The sequence below is a fragment of the Panulirus ornatus genome, chromosome 11 (genome assembly GCF_036320965.1).
Source record: "Panulirus ornatus isolate Po-2019 chromosome 11, ASM3632096v1, whole genome shotgun sequence".
Lineage (NCBI taxonomy): Eukaryota > Metazoa > Arthropoda > Malacostraca > Decapoda > Palinuridae > Panulirus > Panulirus ornatus.
In genome coordinates this window covers 48,781,746-48,806,836 of record NC_092234.1, presented here as the reverse complement: position 1 = coordinate 48,806,836, position 25,091 = coordinate 48,781,746, and the positions used below count along the sequence as shown (strand labels likewise).

Sequence of the window (25,091 nt, the reverse complement as noted above, 5' to 3'; positions counted from 1 at the left end):
CAAATATACATACCTACACAGCTTTCCATGGTTTACCCCGGACGCTTCACATGCCTTGATTCAATCCACTGACAGCACGTCAACCCCGGTATACCACATCGCTCCAATTCACTCTATTCCTAGCCCTCCTTTCACCCTCCTGCATGTTCAGGCCCCGATCACACAAAATCTTTTTCACTTCATCTTTCCACCTCCAATTTGGTCTCCCTCTTCTCCTCGTTCCCTCCACCTCCGACACATATATCCTCTTGGTCAATCTTTCCTCACTCATTCTCTCCATGTGCCCAAACCATTTCAAAACACCCTCTTCTGCTCTCTCAACCACGCTCTTTTTATTTCCACACATCTCTCTTACCCTTACGTTACTTACTCGATCAAACCACGTCACACCACACATTGTCCTCAAACATCTCATTTCCAGCACATCCATCCTCCTGCGCACAACTCTATCCACAGCCCACGCCTCGCAACCATACAACATTGTTGGAACCACTATTCCTTCAAACATACCCATTTTTGCTATATATATATATATATATATATATATATATATATATATATATATATATATATATACCCCACTGCACTTTACCACTCAACAACTGCAACAACTTCCCTAACAAACAATTTCGTTTACGAAGCGTAATCAAGATGGCAAGGATTATGAATTCACCAGCTGAGCGGTATCCAATACTTTATCCTTTACATAACAAATACTTCATTATGGCATCTATAATCCACACAAATAACTTATTATAATGATAGAAAAAAAAAGAAGTCCCCCATGGTTGGCAAACACTCTGGTGCATATGTTGTCCTCAACGAGTAAACAAAGAAAATATCACACCTAAAATCACGTTACAGTTATGAATAAATAGGTAATAAGAGTAATCTAAATCTATATAATTGCTTACTGAAAGGGGATTAAGGGCCCAGATGGTGCTAATCCAAATACGAAAATTGAGGCTAGTGAAAAACAAATCAGCATTCGAGTCCTGGGCCATTCACTTTCTTAACCTACATCACTTCCGTTATTCATTACGTTTACTCACATCTTTAAGATGAGTCCTGAGCTGTTTATTTCTTAGCCTACATGAATTCCGTTATTCATTAACTTTATTCACATTTCAAAATCTTAAAAGAATAAAAAGTGTTACGGGGGAACAACACAAAAAAGCTGTACTTACCTAAAACATCTTCGAAGTCATACTCCTCCGGATCACATCTTTCCTGCAGGGGAGGAAAAGAGAACAATATCAGAATGGATGTGTGTGGGTGTGTGTGTCTCGCGTCACTGACTGCTTACCAGCCGGCGGCTAAAATTAAGAGAGAGAGAGAGAGAGAGAGAGAGAGAGAGAGAGAGAGAGAGAGAGAGAGAGAGAGAGAGAGAGAGAGAGAGAGAGAGAGAGAGAGAGAGAGAAATAAAATTTGCCTGAAACCGTTTGGCGCGTGAGGCGTCGGGTGGCGTCCGGGCCCGGCGGGCGGCGTCCGGGCCCGGCGGGTGGCGGCGGTGTGGTGCGCGCTGTTGTGAACGTCAACACTGCGGTCGGTGGTGCATTGCTCTCGCGTGAGGTGTCTTGCACACTCCCCTCACCTCTCGTCTACTGTTTAAGGAAAGACAAAATAATCCAAAATTCTCATCTATTCTCATTCTCTCCCATTATTAATGAGGATACCTGATGTTTTCCCAATTATTTTTCTTATCCTTTGCTTCTTCCCAGGAACTATGCCATTACAGCTGTTAGCTCCCTCACACACACACACACATATCGACCTGAAATCATGAAATTACCTGAACTGATTTAGCACAATCACACACACACAACCTCTACTGTTCTTTGAATTCTCATGACCAACCTTCATGTTTACCGAAGGAGTCTCGGGACTCTTGTTACGCATCGCATTTCTACCAGAACTCTACGGACATTTAACAAACAATTTTTACTGCAAAATAACAACGTGAGTGGGGAAAGGTAAACATGTTTCAGATGAAGCTAGCTTGGACGGCAAATACGTATCAGGATTTTCGTACACAGGGAAAAGGATGTGCTTAAAACGGATTCAATAAACTAACCATATTATCCCAAGTTAATCTCAAAGTGTAAGCAGTTATCATCGAAGTATATCAACACATTAATAATATGTCCGATTCGATCATTTAAACCCTTTTGGGGTGAAAAAAAAACTGGCTTGTTAAATCATCGTGGTTTAATTATTCAAATTCTTCTATTTACGGCTACGTCAATATATCTCTCTATACCTCCAGGGTTCTGCTTACATTACCCCAAAATACACAGCGTCCTCCACGTACTCCTAGCCTTGGAGATGACCCAGCACTCCCTAAGGTGGTATACCACCCCCCACTTCAAGTACACACACACTCAACCTTCCCCCCTACGTCCGACACCCCCAGACCAACCAAGTCCACCGCCGGAAACTTCTTCGCCCTTCGCACCGTTCATCCCTTGTCCACTCGTCCTCCCCTCACATGACGTACCTAATCCTGATATATCCATGACATCAGCCAACACTCGTGTCACCCATGTTGCCTAGGTTCGTCTCCTACACCTTAGGTCAAGCTGGTGAGCATTTAAATCATGACCCCTGGACGCCCTTCCTCAGATTCACCAACTGGTCTACCCCTGACCTATAACCCCTCCTCCTCCTCCTCTGGCCATATCTCCTTTCCACCAAGCCAACTTTCTCTCGTCCACATTCACTGTTTTCTTCATCCATCCTCGTACCAATTCCACCCCTCCTCCTCCTCCTCCACCTCCTCCTTCTCCTCCCATGGCGCCGTAACTTTTCTGCTCCCTCGCTCATGACTACAAGCGTCATCAGCATAACACCGATTACCAAACCCCCCAATTCTCCATCCCCCTTTCCATCCGCCTCCAAGTCTCACTCACTCCTCTTCCTCCTCCTCCTTATTACATCCAGGACCTGCCACCAAGAGGACTTCACGTCGTGTGTCTCTCATCCTAACCTAAACTAACAAGCTACTCAACCATCGTGTGTCTCTCATCCTAACCTAAACTAACAAGCTACTCAACCATCGTGTGTCTCTCATCCTAACCAAAACTAACAAGCTACTCAACCATCGTGTCTCTCACCCTAACCTAAACTAACAAGCTACTCAACCATCGTGTGTCTCTCATCCTAACCTAAACTAACAAGCTACTCAACCATCGTGTCTCTCTCATCCTAACCTAAACTAACAAGGTACTCAACCATCGTGTGTCTCTCATCCTAACCAAAACTAACAAGCTACTCAACCATCGTGTCTCTCATCCTAACCAAAACTAACAAGCTACTCAACCATCGTGTGTCTCTCATCCTAACCTAAACTAACAAGGTACTCAACCATCGTGTGTCTCTCATCCTAACAAGCTACTCACACTTGTCCCATCGTTCGCCGTAACGCATTACACACCTCATCTCAGGATCAAAAGGTTGCATGGAAGCCGCCTCGTTCACCGGTCATGCACCTTTCCCCTCCTGAACAGGGGTAAAAACACCGGATCTACCCAGTTCCCTCCCTCGAGGTACTGCAGTCCTGAAGGCATTCCTCCCTCCCCAGAAGAAGAATAAATGTTGACATTTTTGAAGGAAGATGATGCAATCTGACATTCTACAGGTCGAACTTCGTCCATAGCTAAAAGCTTTGATTATAATAAATAGTGTCATACACAACTGACGACTAAAAAAAAAAGACAAAAAAGGTGCGATTATAAAGAACTAACATCAGTTATGAAGGATTTTTAACATTAAAACGATATTTCTGACCATTTTGTAAATCACCAAAACATTTGCCACTATTTCTTCATCGCGACATTGCTAAGTACAGAGCTAAAATCTAAAATATTGCTGGCCCAAAAATCGAAAAAAGACCGCAAAAGTAACGCAATAATGAGATCACTCGACATTCTCCTCTTTAAATCATTCCTTTATACTTTTTAAAATTGAAAGCAATTATAGTGTATCCTAACTAGATGACAAATGTACAGTAATTTCTTTTCTTTTTTCTTTTTACTTACTAATACAGAATTTTAAATTAGCAGTGAAAATAAATGTACCTTTTTTTCTCTTTTAAAGACGGTAACTTTGTCAAATGAAAGAGAGGTTGAAACATTAAAAAAAATAACTCTAGTTCGAGTGTCCTCTCACACTGCTCTTCCCCCACCTCAAAGCCATGATGGGAACCCCAACCCCATTCACAAAAAAAAAAGTGGTTGTACGGCTGTCACGATGTTCTTTAAAAAAAAAAAAGGGGGTAAAAAGGTAAAACATTCACTGATTATCACTCTTAATTTCTCAGATCCTGTAGGAACGTTTTAAACACCGTAATCGAATGCGATGTGGGGGATAACATAAGGCTGCATGAACGCCAGGGCAAAACTGAAAACGAGTGGATCTGTTGAAATTAATTTACATAGTGATTTGACTATTACGAACGGGCGATATAATCTATCTGGGTAGCCCTGCGATCTAGCTAGATATATGTGCTAGATATATGAGGCCCATCAGCGATGTAGCGCCTACTCTCTGTATCAACAGTTTTCTTATGTGCTAATTTCAATCTATTTTATGTGTGAGAGAGAAATTCATTTCAGTGGCATGAGGGGCGTAACACGCCGTCCGAAAGCATGAAATTCATATGCCGTGCGTGCCACAGTGACTTCACAACACGGCTCTCTCCTTAATAGGGCTTTCTGAGTTGGGGGGGAGTGGACACAGGGGCCCGCGGGTCTAAAAGGGGGCCCGAGAATTTCCTAGGATCTCAGAAAACTAACAGAGCGAAGGCTCCATTCCACGCCCCCCCCCCCCCTCTCTCTCTCTCTCTCTCTCTCTCTCTCTCTCTCTCTCTCTCTCTCTCTCTCTCTCTCTCTCATGCCCATTTTCTCGGGCCTTAAAGTTCACGGCATGGACAAAAACAGGATGACTCATGGAGAATGGGAAGAGAAGGGTGGGGGGGGGGGGGTCCCGAAAGAAACTCTGTAGCCACTCATCCAATTCTTCTCGTGGGCTCTGCTCCCGAGACCCCCTCGTCCACTTCTGGAGGCGAGCCATATATATTTCACTCTAACTTTGTAACCTTGAGCGACTAGGTTTCAAATTTGCTTTTTCCTCACTAAGAGAGAAATACAGCCGTTAACTACCGGTTTCCAGCGGGAAAATGACATGGATTCCGTCGAGATCTTAGATTAATGTGGACATTTTACTCGCAAAAACGAAAACGCGTGGATGGGTACCCTCCATACCACATCGCGACAGAGATAAGACAGGGTCAGCGCTATCTATACTTACTGGCTCCTGTTTACTGAGGGAAAACAAACAAACAAAAGGCCTCCTCGTGGAGTCGTCGGTGGGGGGGTCGGTCTTCAACCCCGTAGCCCGGGCTTGGGGCCAGGGCTGCTGCATTGAGTCACTCTTCAAACAAACTGTTGGATGCCGCAGCCCTCAGGGTCGGTCCCACATAGCCCCCATAGCCAGGCTGGTCTGGTGCACTTTGTAGGTACGTGTCTACTGCATCCATGAACTTCTCTAACCGTGTATCCCCAAGCTGTTTCTGACGGCAGATGGCAAGGTGCTGAAGAGTCTTGGGGCCCCGGATGTTAAAAATGCTCTCTCTCTCTTTTGTGCGAATGGCATTTGTGGATTTCTTGAGACAGTATTTTGCAGAGTCTTCCTTATGAACATGGGATATTAAACGTGTTTGGACACTTGCTAAATCCACAATTTCACCCGCCTTGTAGGGTCAGGTTAGAACGCCAACAATACATTTCATTTAGAGAAAAAAAAATTAAAAGTAGAACCACAATAACATCATCTTTGTCTTTCCTTGTCTCCGACATCAGCTAAATCATTAAACGCCTACTTCTACCCGTTTAAAGAAATATATAAAAAAAAAAAAACGGTAATGGTAAATTTTACATTAAAAAAAAAGAAGAAATGGTGATAGACTCGTGTCATAGAAACGATACTTAAGATTGAGGGAGAAGGCAGCGAGAAATATGGATATAATAGTCAAAAAAAAAAAGCGTTTACAATGTTAGCCTTTGATCAAACGACCGTTGGTTTGGTTGGTTGGCTGGTTAGTTTAATTTGGGGCCTTAGTTCTACCCACCAACCACCAGGGTCATGACGTCGTCCAGGTACAATAATCACCAATCGAAAATTCATGACCATGTTCAGCTCTTTTTTTTTGAGACCATATATAATCCACCCATATATACCACACGCCACCCCCATGTCTAACCCAGCCAGCGAAGGCGTCAGCTGAGACACGTCCTTGAGGGCGTGGTGCTCCGTCGGGGGCAGGGGAAGGGGGCGGTCCGAGGTCTTCCTTGAAGGTGTTCCTCCAAGCAACGTCGTACATCAGGGGGGGAGGAATATCCCCGGCGACACTCAGGAGGGGGAGGGGATGGTGCCTTTTGTTCTCCACGAATGGCGGCGAGGGCGTGCACGAACGATACGAGTCCACGAATGGCGGCGAGGGCGAGCACGAACGATACGAGTCCACGATTGGCGGCGAGGGCGTGCACGAACGCTACGAGTCCATGAATGGCGCGAGGCGTGTACGAACGCTACAAGGTCCACGAATGGCGGCGAGGGCGTGTACGAACGCTACAAGTCCCACAAATGGCGGCGTGGCGTGCACGAACGCCACGAGGTCCATGAATGGCGGCGAGGGCGTGCACGAACGCTACGAGTCCACGAATGGCGGCGAGGGCGTGCACGAACGCCTTACGAACGCTACGAGTCCACGAATGCCACAAGGTCCTCACACTTCGTTGTGGACCGAGATGGTCGACTGCTACACATATACACAGGTGTCTAAAGCACCCGGCCTACACCTGGATGACTTGATACTAGTGAAGTGCCTCTTCATGACCTGGCACGACTCAAGGTACTAGTGAAGTGCCTCTTCATGACCTGGCACGACTCAAGGTACTAGTGAAGTGCCTCTTCATGACCTGGCACGACTCAAGGTACTAGTGAAGTGCCTCTTCATGACCTGGCACGACTCAAGGTACTAGTGAAGTGCCTCTTCATGACCTGGCACGACTCAAGGTACTAGTGAAGTGCCTCTTCATGACCTGGCACGACTCAAGGTACTAGTGAAGTGCCTCTTCATGACCTGGCACGACTCAAGGTACTAGTGAAGTGCCTCTTCATGACCTGGCACGACTCAAGGTACTAGTGAAGTGCCTCTTCATCAAAAGGTCAACCTGACCCTAATCAAAAGGTCAACTTGACCCTACTCAAGCTGTGGTGATGGTGAAAATACAACACTTTTATATCAAGTTCCCGAAACCGGTACTTCTGTGTACGGGACCGGCTTCGGAGGCCATGAGGGCACTGAAAGGTACGGTGCCGGCTGTTCTAGGCACAGTGCCGGCAGTTCTAGGTACGGAGCCGACTGTTCTACGTACGGAGACGGCTGTTCTAGGCACGGTGCCGGCTGTTCTACGTACGTTGACGGCTGTTCTAGGCACGGTGACGGCGGTTCTACGTACGGAGCCGACTGTTCTAGGTAAGGCATCGGTTTCTTAAGTTTCGGTACCGGCTGTTCTAGGCACAGTTCCGGTTGTTTTAGCAAGAGGGCCGGTTGCCCTGAGCATGGCAATGGGTGCTTTAGATTGTCCTTCAGCACTTGGCACATCTGCACATCATCCTTCGCAACTCTTCCCTCCGAATCCTTCGGCGGGATTGGATCGTACTTCGGCCAACAATCCACTCCCACTGAAACGGTTGAAAAAGTCTTAGAATCTCTATCAAAATATTCTTTTTCCAGAGTTTCTTCGCTCCTTCTTTTCTTCTCTTTGTTGTGTTGGTCCCTCAATCTCTTGTACTTTCCAAACGCTGGTTGGCTGTGGTGTGTCGCCTGTGTCTCCACCACAACATACACTATCAAAATATTCTTTTTCCAGAGTTTCTTCGCTCCTCCTTTTCTTCTCTTTGTTGTGTTGGTCCCTCAATCTCTTGTACTTTCCAAACGCTGGTTGGCTGTGGTGTGTCGCCTGTGTCTCCACCACAACACCTTAGTTTTCACATCTTTTCGCCAATTTCGCCGAACGTTCAGCAACAATGATCCATCTTGTGGTTCCGGAAATCCATTATTTATCCTCACAAAGAAATTGTTTCGCTCGGTGTAGATAGATTCCAGGATCTCATATCTCTCCTCTCCAGGTCTGGGTTCCTCCTCTTTGTGACGTCTCCCTACACAGTGAATCACCACACCATCAAATGCCAGCAGGACACAAATCACTCACTTGTGATAAAGAGACACGCCTAATGGAAGGCCTCCTTCCTGCATACAGTCTAAGAATTTCTCTCTCTCGATGACGCTTTATCTCCACCAGAATCTTATAATTCTCCCAGCCTCACTTCTTTGTGAGACCCCGTCTGTGCTGTATGGGGGAGGGAGTTTAACACTCGCGGAACCCCACATCCTTTGAACATGGTGTACTATCGTGCAACCCCTTGTATTTCATTTATGCTGTCTGCGTTAACTATGTCCTCAGTCATTCCTTTCCATTCATCACAAACATTTAGCAATGTAGTCTAAGGCAGATGTCTGAGCATTTCCCTAACACCAGAACCTAAGGCAGATGGCTGGACATTTACCTACACATAATAAAGTGAAGGAAAAATGTCTTACATTCTTCTTCTTCAACAAGTCTCATGCATAATTCCATGTCATGTTCTCTAGCTCCTCCGGCCCTACATCTCTGGAAGAACTGATCAGTCCACATCATCAGACAGCTTTGAAAATCTAAAGGTTGTCATTGCATCACCCCTAACTCTTTTCTCTTCCAGAGTGGGCAAATCTAAAACCTTTCCTCTCTCTTTTTTTTTGTAACATGGTTCTCTTAATTTTGGTATCATCTTTGCTGCCTTCCTCTGGACCTTCTCTGTGAGCTCAATATGCTTCTTTAGGTGCGGTGACCAAACCCGAGAAGCACATTCTAGTTCTGGCCTTATGGAGAGTATGAGCAGATGCCTACATATCCCCCCTGTCCATATACTTTTCCTAATGTGGGACTCTGGCAACAGGTTAGGGACGACCTTGACACCCCTAGTCCCTCACACACACACACACACACACACACACCACACACACTATTAACGCTTACTTCCTATTGAGGTCCTCTCTCACTTCATCCCGTCTTCTTTACATTTTGCTTGGGGTGAAGTTCATCAACCATGCACCAGACCAACTTCTGGAGTCTTTTGCCTCGGTCCCCTTGTAGGCTGATGCAATCTCCCTCCCTCTTCTCACTTCCCTAATCACGGGATTACAATACGCATGTTACGAGGAGAGTGTGTTACACTCGTGTTGCCCCGTCTCTTAACCTTGTATACACGTACCATGTCTGTAGTCCTATATGTACACAAACACACAGACACCCACACACACACTCGAACCTCCGTGTGTGTGTGTGTGTGTGTGTGTGTGTGTGTGTGTGTGTGTGTGTGTGTGTGTGTTTAGTGAATTGTGACCATCATGGCTGTTTTGCATATGCTAAGCGAATACATCCTTTACATCATTCCGGACATTAATTATTTTTATTATCATATGTTAAACGCATGATCAATGAGGAAGGTTCGGATACGCAATACATATTCTATGTGCGTAAGAGACATAATTCTAAACGCGTCCATTGTCTCGGTGTAAACAACTTCTAAATAAGTTTAAGGGACTTGTCAGTACTGCACTAATGCTCTCCAGCCGCTGGATATACATATATATATATATACATATATATACATATATATATATATATATATATATATATATATATATATATATATATATATATATATATATATATATATATATATCTTTTCTTTCTTTCATACTATTCGCCATTTCCCGCATTACCGAGTTGGCGTTAAGAACAGAGGACTGGGCCTTAGAGGGAATATCCTCACCTGGCCCCTTTCTCTGTTCCTTCTTTGGGAAAAAAAAAAAAAACGAGAGGGGAGGATTTCTAGCTACCCGCTCCATATATATATATATATATATATATATATATATATATATATATATATATATATATATATTCTTTTTCTTTTTCAAACTATTTGCCATTTCCCGCGTTAGCGAGGTAGCGTTAAGAACAGAGGACTGGGCCTTTGAGGGAAAAACCTCACCTGGCCCCCTTCTCTGTTCCTTCTTTTGGAAAATTAAAAAAAAAAAAAAAAAAAGAGAGGGGAGGACTTCCAGCCCCCCGCTCCCTCCCCTTTCAGTCGCCTTGTACGACACGCAGGGAATACGTGGGAAGCATTCTTTCTCCCCTACCCCCAGGGATATATATATATATATATATATATATATATATATATATATATATATATATATATATATATATATATATATATATTACCCAGGGCCTGGGCAGAAAGAGCAGCAATAGATATGTGTAGAAAGAGAATAAAAACTCTACACAAGTAATTTATCCGTAAAGGTTCATAACAACGGACGTGTAATGTGGGTCAAAAAAATATTATTTTCCATCTGCTTAACGTATTATGCCTCGACAGTGACGAAGACCCGATGCCTCGACGTTAACGAAGACCTGATGCCTCGATGTTGACGAAGACTTGATGCCTCGACGTCGACGAAGACCCAATGCCTCGACGTTGACGAAGACCCGATGCCTCGACGCTGACGAAGGCCTGATGCCTCGACGCTGACGAAGACCCGATGCCTCGACGCTGACGAAGACCCGATGCCTCGACGCTAGCGAAGACCTGATGCCTCGACGTTGACGAAGACCTGATGCCTCGACGCTGGCGAAGACCTGATGCCTCGACAGTGACGAAGACCGATGCTTCGACGCTGACGAAGACCCGATGCCTCGACGTTGACGAAGACCCGATGCCTCGACGTTGACGAAGACTCAATGCCTCGACGTTGACGAAGACCCGATGCCTCGACGTTGACGAAGACCCGATGCCTCGACGTTGACGAAGACTCATGCCTCGACGTTGACGAAGACCCGAACGATTACCTTGCAGGAGATGGGCCTCAAAGCCGTACCCTAAGAGCGCCCCATCCCATACGTTCCAAAGCTAACACCTCTTACGTACTCACGATCTCGTGTGTATCATCAAAAAAAACATGAGTTTAATGATCGTTTTAGCAGCCCTTCGTGTGACAAGCCAATGTAGCCAAACAGAGCAGGGGATGTTGTACTCAACAGGCAAACTCTTTGGGGCGAGCGCTGGAGAAGTGGGAGGCGAGAGAGAGAGAGAGAGAGAGAGAGAGAGAGAGAGAGAGAGAGAGAGAGAGAGAGAGAGAGAGAAGGAGATTCGAACGTACGTACCCGAGACGACAGCTCTCCAGAGACTCATCCACTGGAGTGGTAATGTAAGGACACCTACCACTGACGTAGTCACAGTGTACAACCACTGAGATGCGTAGTTATAGGTCGTGTATAATACAACCACTGAGATGCAGAGTTATAGGTCGTGTATAATACAACCACTGAGATGCAGAGTTATAGGTCGTGTATAATACAACCACTGATATGCAGAGTTATAGGTCGTGTATAATACAACCACTGAGATGCAGAGTTATAGGTCGTGTATAATACAACCACTGAGATGCAGAGTTATAGGTCGTGTATAATACAACTACTGAGATGCGTAGTTATAGGTGGTATCATAATAAAAGAACCACTGAGATGCGTAGTTATAGGTGGTATTATAATAATACAACCACTGAGATGCGTAGTTATAGGTGGTATTATAATAAAAGAACCACTGAGATGCGTAGTTATAGGTGGTGTTAAAATACAACCACTGAGAGATACGGAGCCACACATGAACTTAACCTGGAGGTGACCTGGAAACATACCGATGACCTGAGGCTTGGTGGGTGTGACCTGGGGGACCTGACCAAAACTGAAAGACATGACCTGGAGGACTGACCTGGACATGTAGAGCTGCGTAGCCAGACCGTGGGGAGCGTGTGCCCATTATCTGAGTGTTTCATCCTTCGTCTGAAAGAAGATAAGACAATCATCAACTGTTCCTTACACACACACACACACACACACACACACACACACACACACACACACACATATATATATATATATATATATATATATATATATATATTCCTATGAGTCCACGGGGAAAATGAATCGCATGTTTACCAAATGGCGTCCTAGCTTCGTCTCTTCGATGTATATCAACTGACTGTTATATTTCTCTCTTGTGTCTCCCCTGATGATGTGATTATTACACGAAAGTGCACTTGGGAACTTTTCGTGTTTCATTTTCCCCGTGGACTCATAGGAATATCTTGATCATGCGCAAAATTGTGATCCTTTCCAATATATGTATATATATATATATATATATATATATATATATATATATATATATATATATATATATATATATATATATTAATGATATATTAGTAATAAAGAGCAGATAAAGAATTAAGCAAAAAATCGTAGTATTCGAGGCCAACATGGGGTCTTAGACAGGATATCCCCACCCTCTACACACACACACACCAGCTGACACTGGTCTCGACCCCCAGCTGACACTGATCTCGACCCCAGCTAACACTGGCCTTGACACCCAGCTGACACTGGCCTCGACCTACAGCTGACACAGGCCTCGACCCACAGCTGACACTGGTCTTGACACCCAGCTGACACTGGCCTCGACCCACAGCTGACACTGGCCTTGATCCCAGCTGACACTGGCCTCGACCCACAACTGACACTGGCCTTGACCCACAGCTGACACTGGCCTCGACCCACAGCTGACACTGGCCTCGACCCTAGCTGACACTGGTCTTGACCCACAGCTGAAACTGGCCTCGGCCCACAGCTGACACTGGCCTCGACCCTATCTGACATGAGTCACGACCCCAGCTGACACTGGCCCTGACACTGGCTGCCACAAACCGCAACATCAAACGGATATGCATCAGTACACCAGCTGACACACGGGCCACAGAGCCAGCTGACACACGGGCCGCAGAGCCAGCTGACACACGGGCCACAGAGCCAGCTGAAACACGGGCCGCAGAGCCAGCTGACAGACCACAAAATTGTTACCTGGTAGTTATGGGTTAATGAAGCCCAAGACAATTGAATTGGCCTCCCGCCGACACCCGTGAGATGAATCAGTAATGTGGCAAGAGGACCAGTGCTTGGGGGAGAGAGAGAGAGAGAGAGAGAGAGAGAGAGAGAGAGAGAGAGAGAGAGAGAGAGAGAGAGGAGGGGGAGGGGAGGGAATTCGTTCGGAAGATTATAAATAAGAAAGAAAATCCACTGGAAGGAAATACAGGCCATTATATCAAGAGGTACTATTGTATTTGAATGTTTTTTTTTTTAATTGGGTGGGAGTAACGTGAGGAGAGGGTGGGGGTGGGTATATACTGCTGGAGGAGGGGTGGCGGGGTGGTGGGGTGGTGTGGAGAGGGGTGGGGAGGAGGAGGAGGAGGAGGAGGAGGAGGAGGAGGTCAACCAGCCAGCCAGTCTGGTGTCTGTCTGTTCTCTTGACGAGACAACGTGACCCGGCAGGAAGAAGTGGAACCACCACAACAATACCACCACAACACCACCATACATGTCTTTCCTCCGATGATGCTGGATGGCGAGATGCGGCGCCCCTGGGGAAGGACCCTGAGACAGCCAGTACCCACCCAACCCCCGTCAGCCACGCTACGTCAGGAAAGACGTATCATAAAAAATAACAAGCCATATCGCCACTCAACAACGTCCAAACAACCTTCAAGTGCTTCGAGAGAGAGAGAGAGAGAGAGAGAGAGAGAGAGAGAGAGAGAGAGAGAGAGAGAGAGAGAGAGAGAGAGAGAATGTATGGAATGAAATATCCTGAACATATGACCCCCGACCCCCCAAAGAGGAGTGTGGGTCGACAGTTCGATCAGGCCACTTCAGTAGGATGATATAACCTCTGCTGCAGGAGGGTAGCGGAGGACGACCAGTGGAACAAGCTGGGTGAAGAAAGTGGAACAAACGAAGCTTTCAAACTTCAAGAAACTGTAGGATAGAAAATGGAAATTATGACATGGAGAGGCACGATTGTAAGTCCCTTCCTTGTGTACACACACACACACACACACACACACACACACACATCAGCCTAAGTCAGGTACCTATTCATCGACCAGCCCCGAGGAGAGGATGAACACCTGGGTTGCATGTGAGCCAACTGCCACACCCAGGATTCGAATCCACGCGGGCCCATGCTGACTCATGGTCAGTAACGTTAACCATCACACCAAGGAGGCCCGTGTGTGTGTGTGTGTGTGTGTGTGTGTGTGTGTGTGTGTGTGTGTGTTCAGAAAGTTCCTCACGTGAGGCGACCCCATGAACTCCGAGGGATGTGTGTGTGTGTGTGTGTGTGTGTCTGTGGGCTGAGGGTACCAGGAGGAGGTGAAGTGACGCGCGATGGGCGTGTCGTTGTCCAGGCAAAGCGCACGTTAAGACTTTGCGTTGTTCTGCCTTTTTTTTTAAGGTTTTTATAACCTTTATTTGTCTTATCATACCCAAACAAAACATTTCGGTGATAGCATGCGTGAAGGGTACATGGCTAAGGGGTAGGAGCGAAGGGTACATGGTTAAGGGATACGAGAGAAGAGTACATGGCTGGGGGGGTGGGGGGTTAGGTGGAGGCAAGTATCAAACATATAGTGGGTACAGAACATCAACAGTGGGTTGACGAGTGGGCCTGAGTGGGGCCAGGGACATACAGGAACGGGTAGGGAGGGAGGGAAAGTGTGTGGAGGAAGGCGTTACCGAGGAAGGATGTTTGGGATGAAGTGAGGAGTGTGAAGGTCAAGATGTGTTGAAACAATGACTCGGCCACACGGATAAGACGAGACGAGACAGTAGTAACGAACCAGCAAGTCTTATGACACCAAACCTCCCAACAACCACTCGCCGGGCAATAACAACCGGGCAATAACAACCACTCGCCACCAGCCAATCATAACCACAAATGTACCTGCCACATCCAGAGCCCGTGAGTCTGCTTGGCCTCTACCGCAAAATCGCCGTACACTCTTTACGTTCCAGACGTAAACAAACGCGCCTCGTGGGCCAGCGACTCCAGCCAGTGTCAACATCTTTCCCGTCACGGACGCACGAAATTACGAGCGCACGACCCAGCCAAGCATTACCTCAGTCAAATTTCATCAATAAAAGAGGAACACAAGTGAGTGTCCCCTTTTCCTCTGTAATGGTAAGTATGTTCTCGATATATCAACTGTTAAATTTTCTTTCGTATCGACGGGTTAAACTGGTCAGAATAGGACCAGTTTCAAGGCCATTTTTAATGTTGAAAGTTGGGGAGATAGTGAGTGTACACAGAAGTAATCACGTGTACAAACACACAGGCGAGGCCCCGCCAGTGTGCAGCTCCCTCACCTTAGTCAAATGAGCAACTGTAATTCCACATACAAAGGCAGATATTGGATAAAAACAGTAAAGTCTCTTAAAAGCATAAGCCAAAGTACAAACACAACCAACTCCTGGCTACCAAGCGAACAACGTCTTCTCCACTAGCGAACTAACTACTTGCAAAGACAACCACGTCCTGAGCACCACACCACCATTTCCCCACCAGAGCCGCTGCTGCTCTTCACCCACACCACCTGGACCTAACCACACCATCACCACCTGGGATATCCCACCATCCTGGGATATCCCGCCATCAAACAATCCCAGAGCGCTAACCATATATATATCGTCTATCCTAGCCAACATCAAGGCTTGGTACCAACCATACGTCCTGACGGTCCAGCCAGCCAACCAACCACAAGACCAAAGCCGTCCTGACGCCAGGCCAACAACCACTGCACCAACGGGCAGCAGCAGCAGCAGCAGCCTGGCTGCTACCACCACCCCACACACACACACACACACACACACACACACACGGGGTAACAGTACAGGTCCAACTGGTCAGAGAGGCACTTGACATGCATGCCGAGTGGCGAGTGATTGAAGGATGCTGTCGGGTCGACCCATGTAATGATCCAACACTATCCCGCGGAAATAGACTCGTCTGCCTCCTTTTCCTTCCTCGCGTCCTGATCCCAGGGAAGGTCCATGTCTCAGCCAGGAGGCCGCCCCTTACCGTATCCTTACGGAGGACTGGCCACGTCCTAGACGCCCCTTAAGAAGGATTCACTGTGCCCCTCCCCAGGTAGGTCTGCACGTGCCTTAGAATTGGTCGTAGTGTATCTCTGGAATGTCTGGAAGGGCCCTGGATTATCCTACTGTGTCCTGGTAGTGCATTATTCATGTCCCGGGAAGATCCTGATGGGCTTAAGGATCTAAATATGTCCCAAGATAAGTCTAGGACTCTTGTCTTCACTAGGCCCAACGCTGTCTTCACTAGGCCCTACCTTGTCTTCCCTGAGCCCTACTCTCTCTCTCTCTCTCTTCACGAAGCCCTACCTTGTCTTCACTAGACCCTACTTTTTCTTCAGTGAGCCTTACTCTGTCTCTCTCTCTTCACGAAGCCCTACCTTGTCTCCACTAGGCCCTACTCTTTCTTCACTAGGCCCTGCTCCTTCCTCGCTAGCCCTATTCTGCCTTGACTAGGCCCTATTCCAGCTATACTAGGGTCGACTATGTCTATATTAGGGACGACTATGTCTCTACGAAGCCCCAGTCTGTCCTCACTAGCCCTTACACTGTTCACTCTTCCCTACTCTATCTTTATCAGTTCCTTCTCTGTCTTTACTATGCTCCTATGATCCTTCACATCGTAACACGCCCCTAGCAAAATTACAGTTCCCTGAAGGAGGTTTTGTTATATCCAGATGGTCGAGCTGTGTCCCTTGAGAATAATATGCCCAAGTCTCGTAGGAAGAAGCCCTTGGCGTCCTACACATCGACTCCACAAGTACTTTACATGAACTACAATATATATATATATATATATATATATATATATATATATATATATATATATATATATATATATATATATATATATATATATATATATTGCAAGAGGTCATATTGATACTCGTGATCTAGTATATACAAAAACCCTTTGGAAAATGAAACACGATAAGTTTCCAAGTGCACTTTCGTGTAATGATCACCTCGTCAGGGGAGATACAAGAGTGAGATAGAAGACGTAGAACAATCAGTTGATACACAAGGAAGAAACGTAGCTATGACGCCGTTGGTAAAGGTTCTTGGTGTCAAGGGGAGGTTTGGGTTTAGTTCTATAAAATTATTTCTTTGCTAACGTGGAGACTTCGATAGCCAGACGCAAGGGTGACATCGACACCGTTCTGGCAGACTTCACAAGGTCCCCACCTCGTACCTGGGGACGACTCGAGAGAGACCCCACCTCCTGCCTGAGGACGACTCCACAAAGACCCCACCTCCTGCCTGAGGACGACTCCAGAAAGACCCCACCTCCTGCCTGAGGACGACTCCAGAAAGACCCCATCTCCTGCCTGAGGACGACGCCACAGAGACCCTACCTCCTGCCTGAAGACGACTCCACAGAGACCCCACCTCCTGCCTGAGGATGACTCCACAGGGACCTCACCTCCTCCCTGAGGACGACTCCACAGAGACCCCACCTCGTGCCTGAGGACGACTCCACAGAGACCCCACCTCGTGCCTAAAGACGACTCCACAGAGACCATACCTCGTACCTGAGGACGACTCCACAGAGACCTCACCTCCTGCCTGAGGACGACTCCACAGAGACCCCACCTCGTGCCTAAGGATGACTCCAGAAGGACCCTACCTCCTGCCTGAGGACGACTCCACAGAGACCCCACCTCGTGCCTAAAGACGACTCCACAGAGACCATACCTCGTACCTGAGGACGACTCCACAGAGACCTCACCTCCTGCCTGAGGACGACTCCACAGAGACCCCACCTCGTGCCTAAGGATGACTCCAGAAGGACCCTACCTCCTGCCTGAGGACGACTCCACAGAGACCCCACCTCGTGCCCGAAGAAGCTACCTCGCTGGACACACAGAAGGGTCCTACCTGACACAGAAGGATCGCCTCTCCCCCAACTCTCTCTAGTCTCCTGCCTCACCCAGCTGCACACCACATCACCAGGACTCCAACAATCACCACCACCATCATCATCATCCCCATCATTCCTGCCACCACCATCATCATCATCCCCATCATTCCTGCCACCACCATCATGATCATCATCCCCATCATTCCTGCCACCACCATCATCATCATCCCCATCATTCCTGCCACCACCATCATGATCATCATCCCCATCATTCCTGCCACCACCATGATCATCATCCCCATCATTCCTGCCACCACCACCATGATCATCTTCCCCATCATTCCTGCCACCACCACCATGATCATCCCCATCATTCCTGCCACCACCACCATGATCATCCCCATCATTCCTGCCACCACCACCATGATCATCCCCATCATTCCTGCCACCACCCCCATGATCATCCCCATCATTCCCGCCACCATCATCATTTATCATCCCCATCATTCCCGCCACCAACATCATGATCATCCCCATCATTCCTGCCACCACCACCATCATGATCATCCCCATCATTCCTGCCACTACCACCATGATCATCCCCATCATTCCTGCCACCACCACCACCATGATCATCCCCATCATTCCTGCCACCACCACCATGATCATCCTATTTGCACGTACATCATTAACACCTCAACCATCATCCTCATCAATTGATCAGTGTTGTAACAGGCCATTACTTCTCAAGGTCATTATCATCCTTGTATATAGACTATTTCAATTATCATACTAGTATACATACTAAACTATGTTAATTATCATACTAGTATAAAACTTATTATCATACTAATATACACACTAAATAATGTTATCATACTAGTATACATACTAAACTATGTTAATTATCATACTAGTATAAACCTTATTATCATACTAATATACACACTAAATAATGTTATCATACTAGTATACATACTAAACTATGTTAATTATCATACTAGTATACATACTAAACTATGTTATCATACTAGTATACATACTAAACAATGTTAATTGTCATACTAGTATACATACTAAACTATGTTAATCATCATACTAGTATACATAACTGTTAATTATCATACTAGTATACATAACTGTGTTAATTATCATACTAGTATACATAATCAAGTGTGTTAATCATCATCCTTACATACACACTAAATCATGCTATCATCCAATACAGGTACATACTATATCATGTCATCATTATACATAGTAAAATGTTAATCATCAGTCATATATACATACTAAATCATGTTCATTATCATCCTCGTAGACCTTACATTCCCAATGATGATATCATGTAATTAATTACCTTTAATTAATGGGATTTCTATGAGTGGTACAACCACATCCTAAATTTCGTTCGTGGTTACCACACAGTGATGGGCGGAGGGAAGGGGAATGGAGGGAATAGGTGGAAGGGGAAGGGGGAATGGTCTACCTTTCCTGGTGATGGAAGAATCACAGACAGACAGACAGACAGAGACAGAACTTCTGCCCAACGAGGTACACACACACACACACACACACACACGCACACACACACGCACACACACACACACGCACGCACACACACACACACGCACACGCACGCACGCACACGCACGGCGAGCCCCGCCACCATAAGGGTGAGGCGGGCTGGCGCGGTATAGGCTTACTGGTGCCATCTGGCGCGGGGCTGGCTGGCTGGCGCGGGGCTGGCTGGCTGTACCCTGGGCCGGGTCCGCGGGGCAAGGGTCCCATCTGGCCGGGATTCCTTCCTCCTCTGGTCAAGATCCTCCCCCATTGGTCAACGTCCTCCCCATGCCTCCCTCCTCCCACAGTCCACCACCACCACTACCCACGTCACCCGCACCCATGGTCCACCACCACCACCACCCCCACTACCCACGTCACCCGCACCCATGGTCCACCACCACCACCACCCCCACTACCCACGTCACCTGCACCCATGGTCCACCACCACCACCACCCCACTACCCACGTCACCCGCACCCATGGTCCACCACCACCACCACCCCCACTACCCACGTCACCCGCACCCATGGTCCACCACCACCACCACCCCACTACCCACGTCACCCGCACCCATGGTCCACCACCACCACCACCCCCACTACCCACGTCACCCGCAACCCATGGTCCACCACCACCACCCCCACTACCCACGTCACCCGCACCCATGGTCCACCACCACCACCACCCCCACTACCCACGTCACCCGCACCCATGGTCCACCACCACCACCCCCACTACCCACGTCACCCGCACCCATGGTCCACCACCACCCCCCCACTACCCACGTCACCCGCACCCATGGTCCACCACCACCACCCCCACTACCCACGTCACCCGCACCCATGGTCTACCACCACCCCCACTACCCACGTCACCCGCACCCATGGTCCACCACCACCCCCTCTACCCACGTCACCCGCACCCATGGTCCCACCACCATCCCCACTACCCACGTCACCCGCACCCATGGTCCACCACACCACCCCCACTACCCACGTCACCCGCACCCATGGTCCACACCACCACCCCCACTACCCACGTCACCCGCACCCATGGTCCACCACCACCCCCACTACCCACGTCACCCGCACCCATGGTCCACCACCACCCCCACTACCCACGTCACACCGCACCCATGGTCCACCACCACCCCACTACCCACGTCCACCCGCACCCATGGTCCACCACCACCCCCACTACCCACGTCACCCGCACCCATGGTCCACCACCACCCCCACTACCCACGTCACCCGCACCATGGTCCACCACCCCACCCCCACTACCCACGTCACCCGCACCCATGGTCCACCACCCACCCCCCTACCCACGTCACCCGCACCCATGGTCCACCACCACCACCACACTACCCACGTCACCCGCACCCATGGTCCACCACCACCCCCCACTACCCACGTCACCCGCACCCATGGGTCACCACCACCCCCACTACCCACGTCACCCGCACCTTGGTCACCACCACCACCCCACTACCCACGTCACCCGCACCCATGGTCCACCACCACCCCCACTACCCACGTCACCCGCACCCATGGTCCACCACCACCACCCCACTACCCACGTCACCCGCACCCATGGTCCACCACCACCCCCACTACCCACGTCACCCGCACCCATGGTCCACCACCACCCCCACTACCCACGTCACCCGCACCCATGGTCCACCACCACCCCCCACTACCCACGTCACCCGCACCCATGGTCCACCACCACCCCCACTACCCACGTCACCCGCACCCATGGTCCACCACCACCACCCCACTACCCACGTCACCCGCACCCATGGTCCACCACCACCCCCACTACCCACGTCACCCGCACCCATGGTCCACCACCACCCCCACTACCCACGTCACCCGCACCCATGGTCCACCACCACCACCCCCACTACCCACGTCACCCGCACCTATGGGTGACGTCTTCCTACAGTCCAAAGCCCCTGACGTTCACCTTCCTCCCAGCCTAGCCAAAGTCCCTACTGACTTGACCTTCCTGCATGTTTTAAGTCCCTCCCTGGCTCAGGTCCCTCCCTGGCTCAGGTCCCTCCCTGGCTCAGGTCCCTCCCTGGCTCAGGTCCCTCTCTGGCTCAGGTCCCTCCCTAGCTCAAATCCCTCTCTGGCTCAAGTCCCTCCATGGCTGAGGACCCTCTCTGGCTCAGGTCCCTCCCTTGCTCAGGTCCCTCCCTGCCTCAGGTCCCTCCCTGCCCCAGGTCCCTCCCTGGCTCAAATCCCTCCTTGGCTCAGGTCCCTCGCTGGCTCAGGTCCCTCCCTGGCTCAGGTCCCTCCCTGGTTCAGGTCCTTCCCTGGCTCAGGTCCCTCCCTGCCTCAGGTCCCTCCCTGGTTCAGGTCCTTCCCTGGCTCAGGTCCCTCCCTGCCTCAGGTCCCTCTCTGGCTCAAATCCCTCCCTAGCTCAGGTCCCTCCCTGCCTCAGGTCCTTCCCTGGCTCAGGACCCTCTCTGGCTCAGGTCCCTCCCTGGCTCAAATCCCTCCTTGGCTCAGGTCCCTCCCTGGCTCAGGTCCCTCCCTGGCTCAGGTCCCTCCCTGGTTCAGGTCCTTCCCTGGCTCAGGTCCCTCCCTGCCTCAGGTCCCTCCCTGGCTCAAATCCCTCCCTAGCTCAGGTCCCTCCCTGCCTCAGGTCCTTCCCTGGCTCAGGTCCCTCTCTGGCTCAGGTCCTTCCCTGGCTTAAATCCCTCCCTGGCTCAGGTCCCTCCCTGGCTCAGGTCCCTCCCTGGCTCAGGTCCCTCCCTGCCTCAGGTCCCTCCCTGCCTCAGGTCCTTCCCTGGCTCAGGTCCCTCTCTGGCTCAGGTCCCTCCCTGGTTCAGGTCCTTCCCTGGCTCAGGTCCCTCCCTGCCTCAGGTCCCTCCCTGGCTCAAATCCCTCCCTAGCTCAGGTCCCTCCCTGCCTCAGGTCCTTCCCTGGCTCAGGACCCTCTCTGGCTCAGGTCCCTCCCTGGCTCAGGTCCCTCTCTGGCTCAGGTCCTTCCCTGGCTCAAATCCCTCCTTGGCTCAGGTCCCTCCCTGGCTCAGGTCCCTCTCTGGCTCAGGTCCCTCCCTGGCTCAAATCCCTCTCTGGCTCAGGTCCTTCCCTGGCTCAGGACCCTCTCTGGCTCAGGTCCCTCCCTGGCTCAGGTCCCTCTCTGGCTCAGGTCCTTCCCTGGCTCAAATCCCTCCTTGGCTCAGGTCCCTCCCTGGCTCAGGTCCCTCTCTGGCTCAGGTCCCTCCCTGGCTCAAATCCCTCTCTGGCTCAGGTCCCTCCCTGGCTCAAATCCCTCTCTGGCTCAGGTCCCTCTCTGGCTCAGGTCCCGCCCTGGCTCAAATCCCTCTCTGGCTCAGGTCCTTCCCTGGCTCAGGTCCCTCTCTGGCTCAGGTCCCTCCCTGGCTCAGGTCCCCTCTCTGGCTGAGGTCCCTCCCTGGCTGAGGTCCCCCCCCCCTTCTGGCTGAGGATAATCCCTGGCTGAGGTCCCCCCCCCCCCTCCTTCCCTCCCTGGTCGAAATCCCTTTCCTGGTTGAGGGCCTCGACCAAGTCGATGTCCCACCCTGGTTTAGATTCCTCCCTGGTCGAGATGCCGACATACACAAGACCATCTATTTGGTAGAGGTCCGAGACAATCTATTTGATAGAGGTCCGAGACAATCAATTTGGTAGAGGTCCGAGACAATCTATTTGGTAGAGGTCCGAGACAATTTATTTGGTAGAGGTCCGAGACAATCTATTTGGTAGAGGTCCGAGACAATCTATTTGGTAGAGGTCCGAGACAATCTATTTGGTAGAGGTCCGAGACTATCTATTTGGTAGAGGTCCGAGTCAATCTATTTGGCAGAGGTCCGAGACAATCTATTTGATAGAGGTCCCTGTACGGTTCAGGTCCCTGTACGGTTCAGGTCCCTCCCTGACGATGATCACCACGTCATTCTAGTCCCCTCCCTTCCATCCCCTCCCCCTCCTCCCCCACACCGTGGTTCGAGGTCCCTAGCTGGCTATGGCCCATCCCTGGTGCAGGCCCTTGGTCGATTCAGGTCCCTCCCTGGCTGACGACGCTACCAGGTATTCATTCCTCCAGGACTGGGTCCACGTCCTAACCCCCCCCCCCCCCCCCCACCCCGCCTGGTTTACGGTCCGACTTGCTACCAGCTATGAACTCGACCATCTGGTCGAGGGGGTTTCCCCTTCCCTTCCCCTTCCCTTCCCTTCCCCATTCCCCCTTCCCCTAGATTGGAGTAACCCCTTCCTCTGAAGATTCTCTCTCTCTCTCTCTCTCTCTCTCTCTCTCTCTCTCTCTCTCTCTCTCTCTCTCTCTCTCTCTCTCTCTCTCTCTCGTACGTTCCTGAAGTTTTCTCCCTCCTTGTCCACAAATATATATATATATATATATATATATATATATATATATATATATATATATATATATATATATATATATATACCTCCCCTCCTTACCCCACGATCTGGGATGGGGGTGTAAGGTGGAGAGGGGGGATGGATGAGGTCTCTCTCTCTCTCTCTCTCTCTCTCTCTCTCTCTCTCTTGACCCACCCGCCCCCGCACCGACCCCCACCTGGCGGACGGCGGTGTAGCGTCCACGTCCCATTGTACTGTCCCCCTGGCACCTTACGAGGCGTCCGCCTGCTTGGAATTATCCCATTATGTGCGACTTGACCGCCATTGTCTGTGGTCCAAGCACCCACCCATCCCCAACCCCCCATCACCCACCTCCAAACCCCCATCACCCACCTCCTAACCCCCATCACCCCACCCACCCCCACCTTATTTATGACACCAATTTTAAGCTTTTTCTCTTTTTTTAATTGTCTCCCGTGTGTGTGTGTGTGTATGTATGTATATATATATATATATATATATATATATATATATATATATATATATATATATATATATATTCCTATGAGTCCACGGGGAAAATTTCTCTCTCGTGTCTCCCCTGATGATGTGATTATGACACGAAAGTGCACTTGGGAACTTTTCGTGTTTCATTTTCCCCCGTGGACTCATAGGAATATCTTGATCACGCGCAAAATTGTGATCCTTTCCAACATATATATATATATATATATATATATATATATATATATATATATATATATATATATATATATATATATATATATATATATCCCAGGCGCGGGTGGGGGCGGTTAGGGGAGGGATGGGGTCCCTGTGTTTATGGCGGCAATTTCATGCATTTCTAGAATTACGTAATTCTAATTGGACTTCCTCGCTGATTTAATTACGGCTTATGACCAGCCCCGGCAGCACGGCGTCGCCAACAGCTACAAGAAAAAATTCGCTTTGTAAAAGATCACGTCTCCGCCAAGCTAAGATCACTTCTCTGAAAAGCTAAGATCACGTCTCCGCCAAGCTAATATCACTTCTCTGAAAAGCTAATATCATTTCTCTGAAAAGCTAAGATCACTTCTCTGAAAAGCCAAGATCACCTCTCCGCCAAGCTAACATCACTGAAAAGCTAAGACC

At 49.1% G+C, this 25,091-nt stretch overlaps 1 protein-coding gene across 2 annotated transcripts in view; it reads right to left on the bottom strand.

Annotated features, from left to right (window-relative positions):
• The window catches only part of LOC139751493 (uncharacterized), a 130,617-nt gene that overhangs the window by 86,624 nt on the left and 18,902 nt on the right, over positions 1-25,091 (bottom strand). For both annotated transcript variants that reach the window (XM_071666951.1, XM_071666952.1), the window contains exons 2-3: positions 11,944-12,014; positions 1,188-1,230 (exon numbers count right to left, since the gene is read on the bottom strand). In XM_071666951.1, the coding sequence (XP_071523052.1) occupies positions 1,188-1,230; positions 11,944-11,991 (91 nt within the window). In that variant the 5' untranslated portion in view covers positions 11,992-12,014. The remainder of the gene's footprint in view (positions 1-1,187; positions 1,231-11,943; positions 12,015-25,091) is intronic.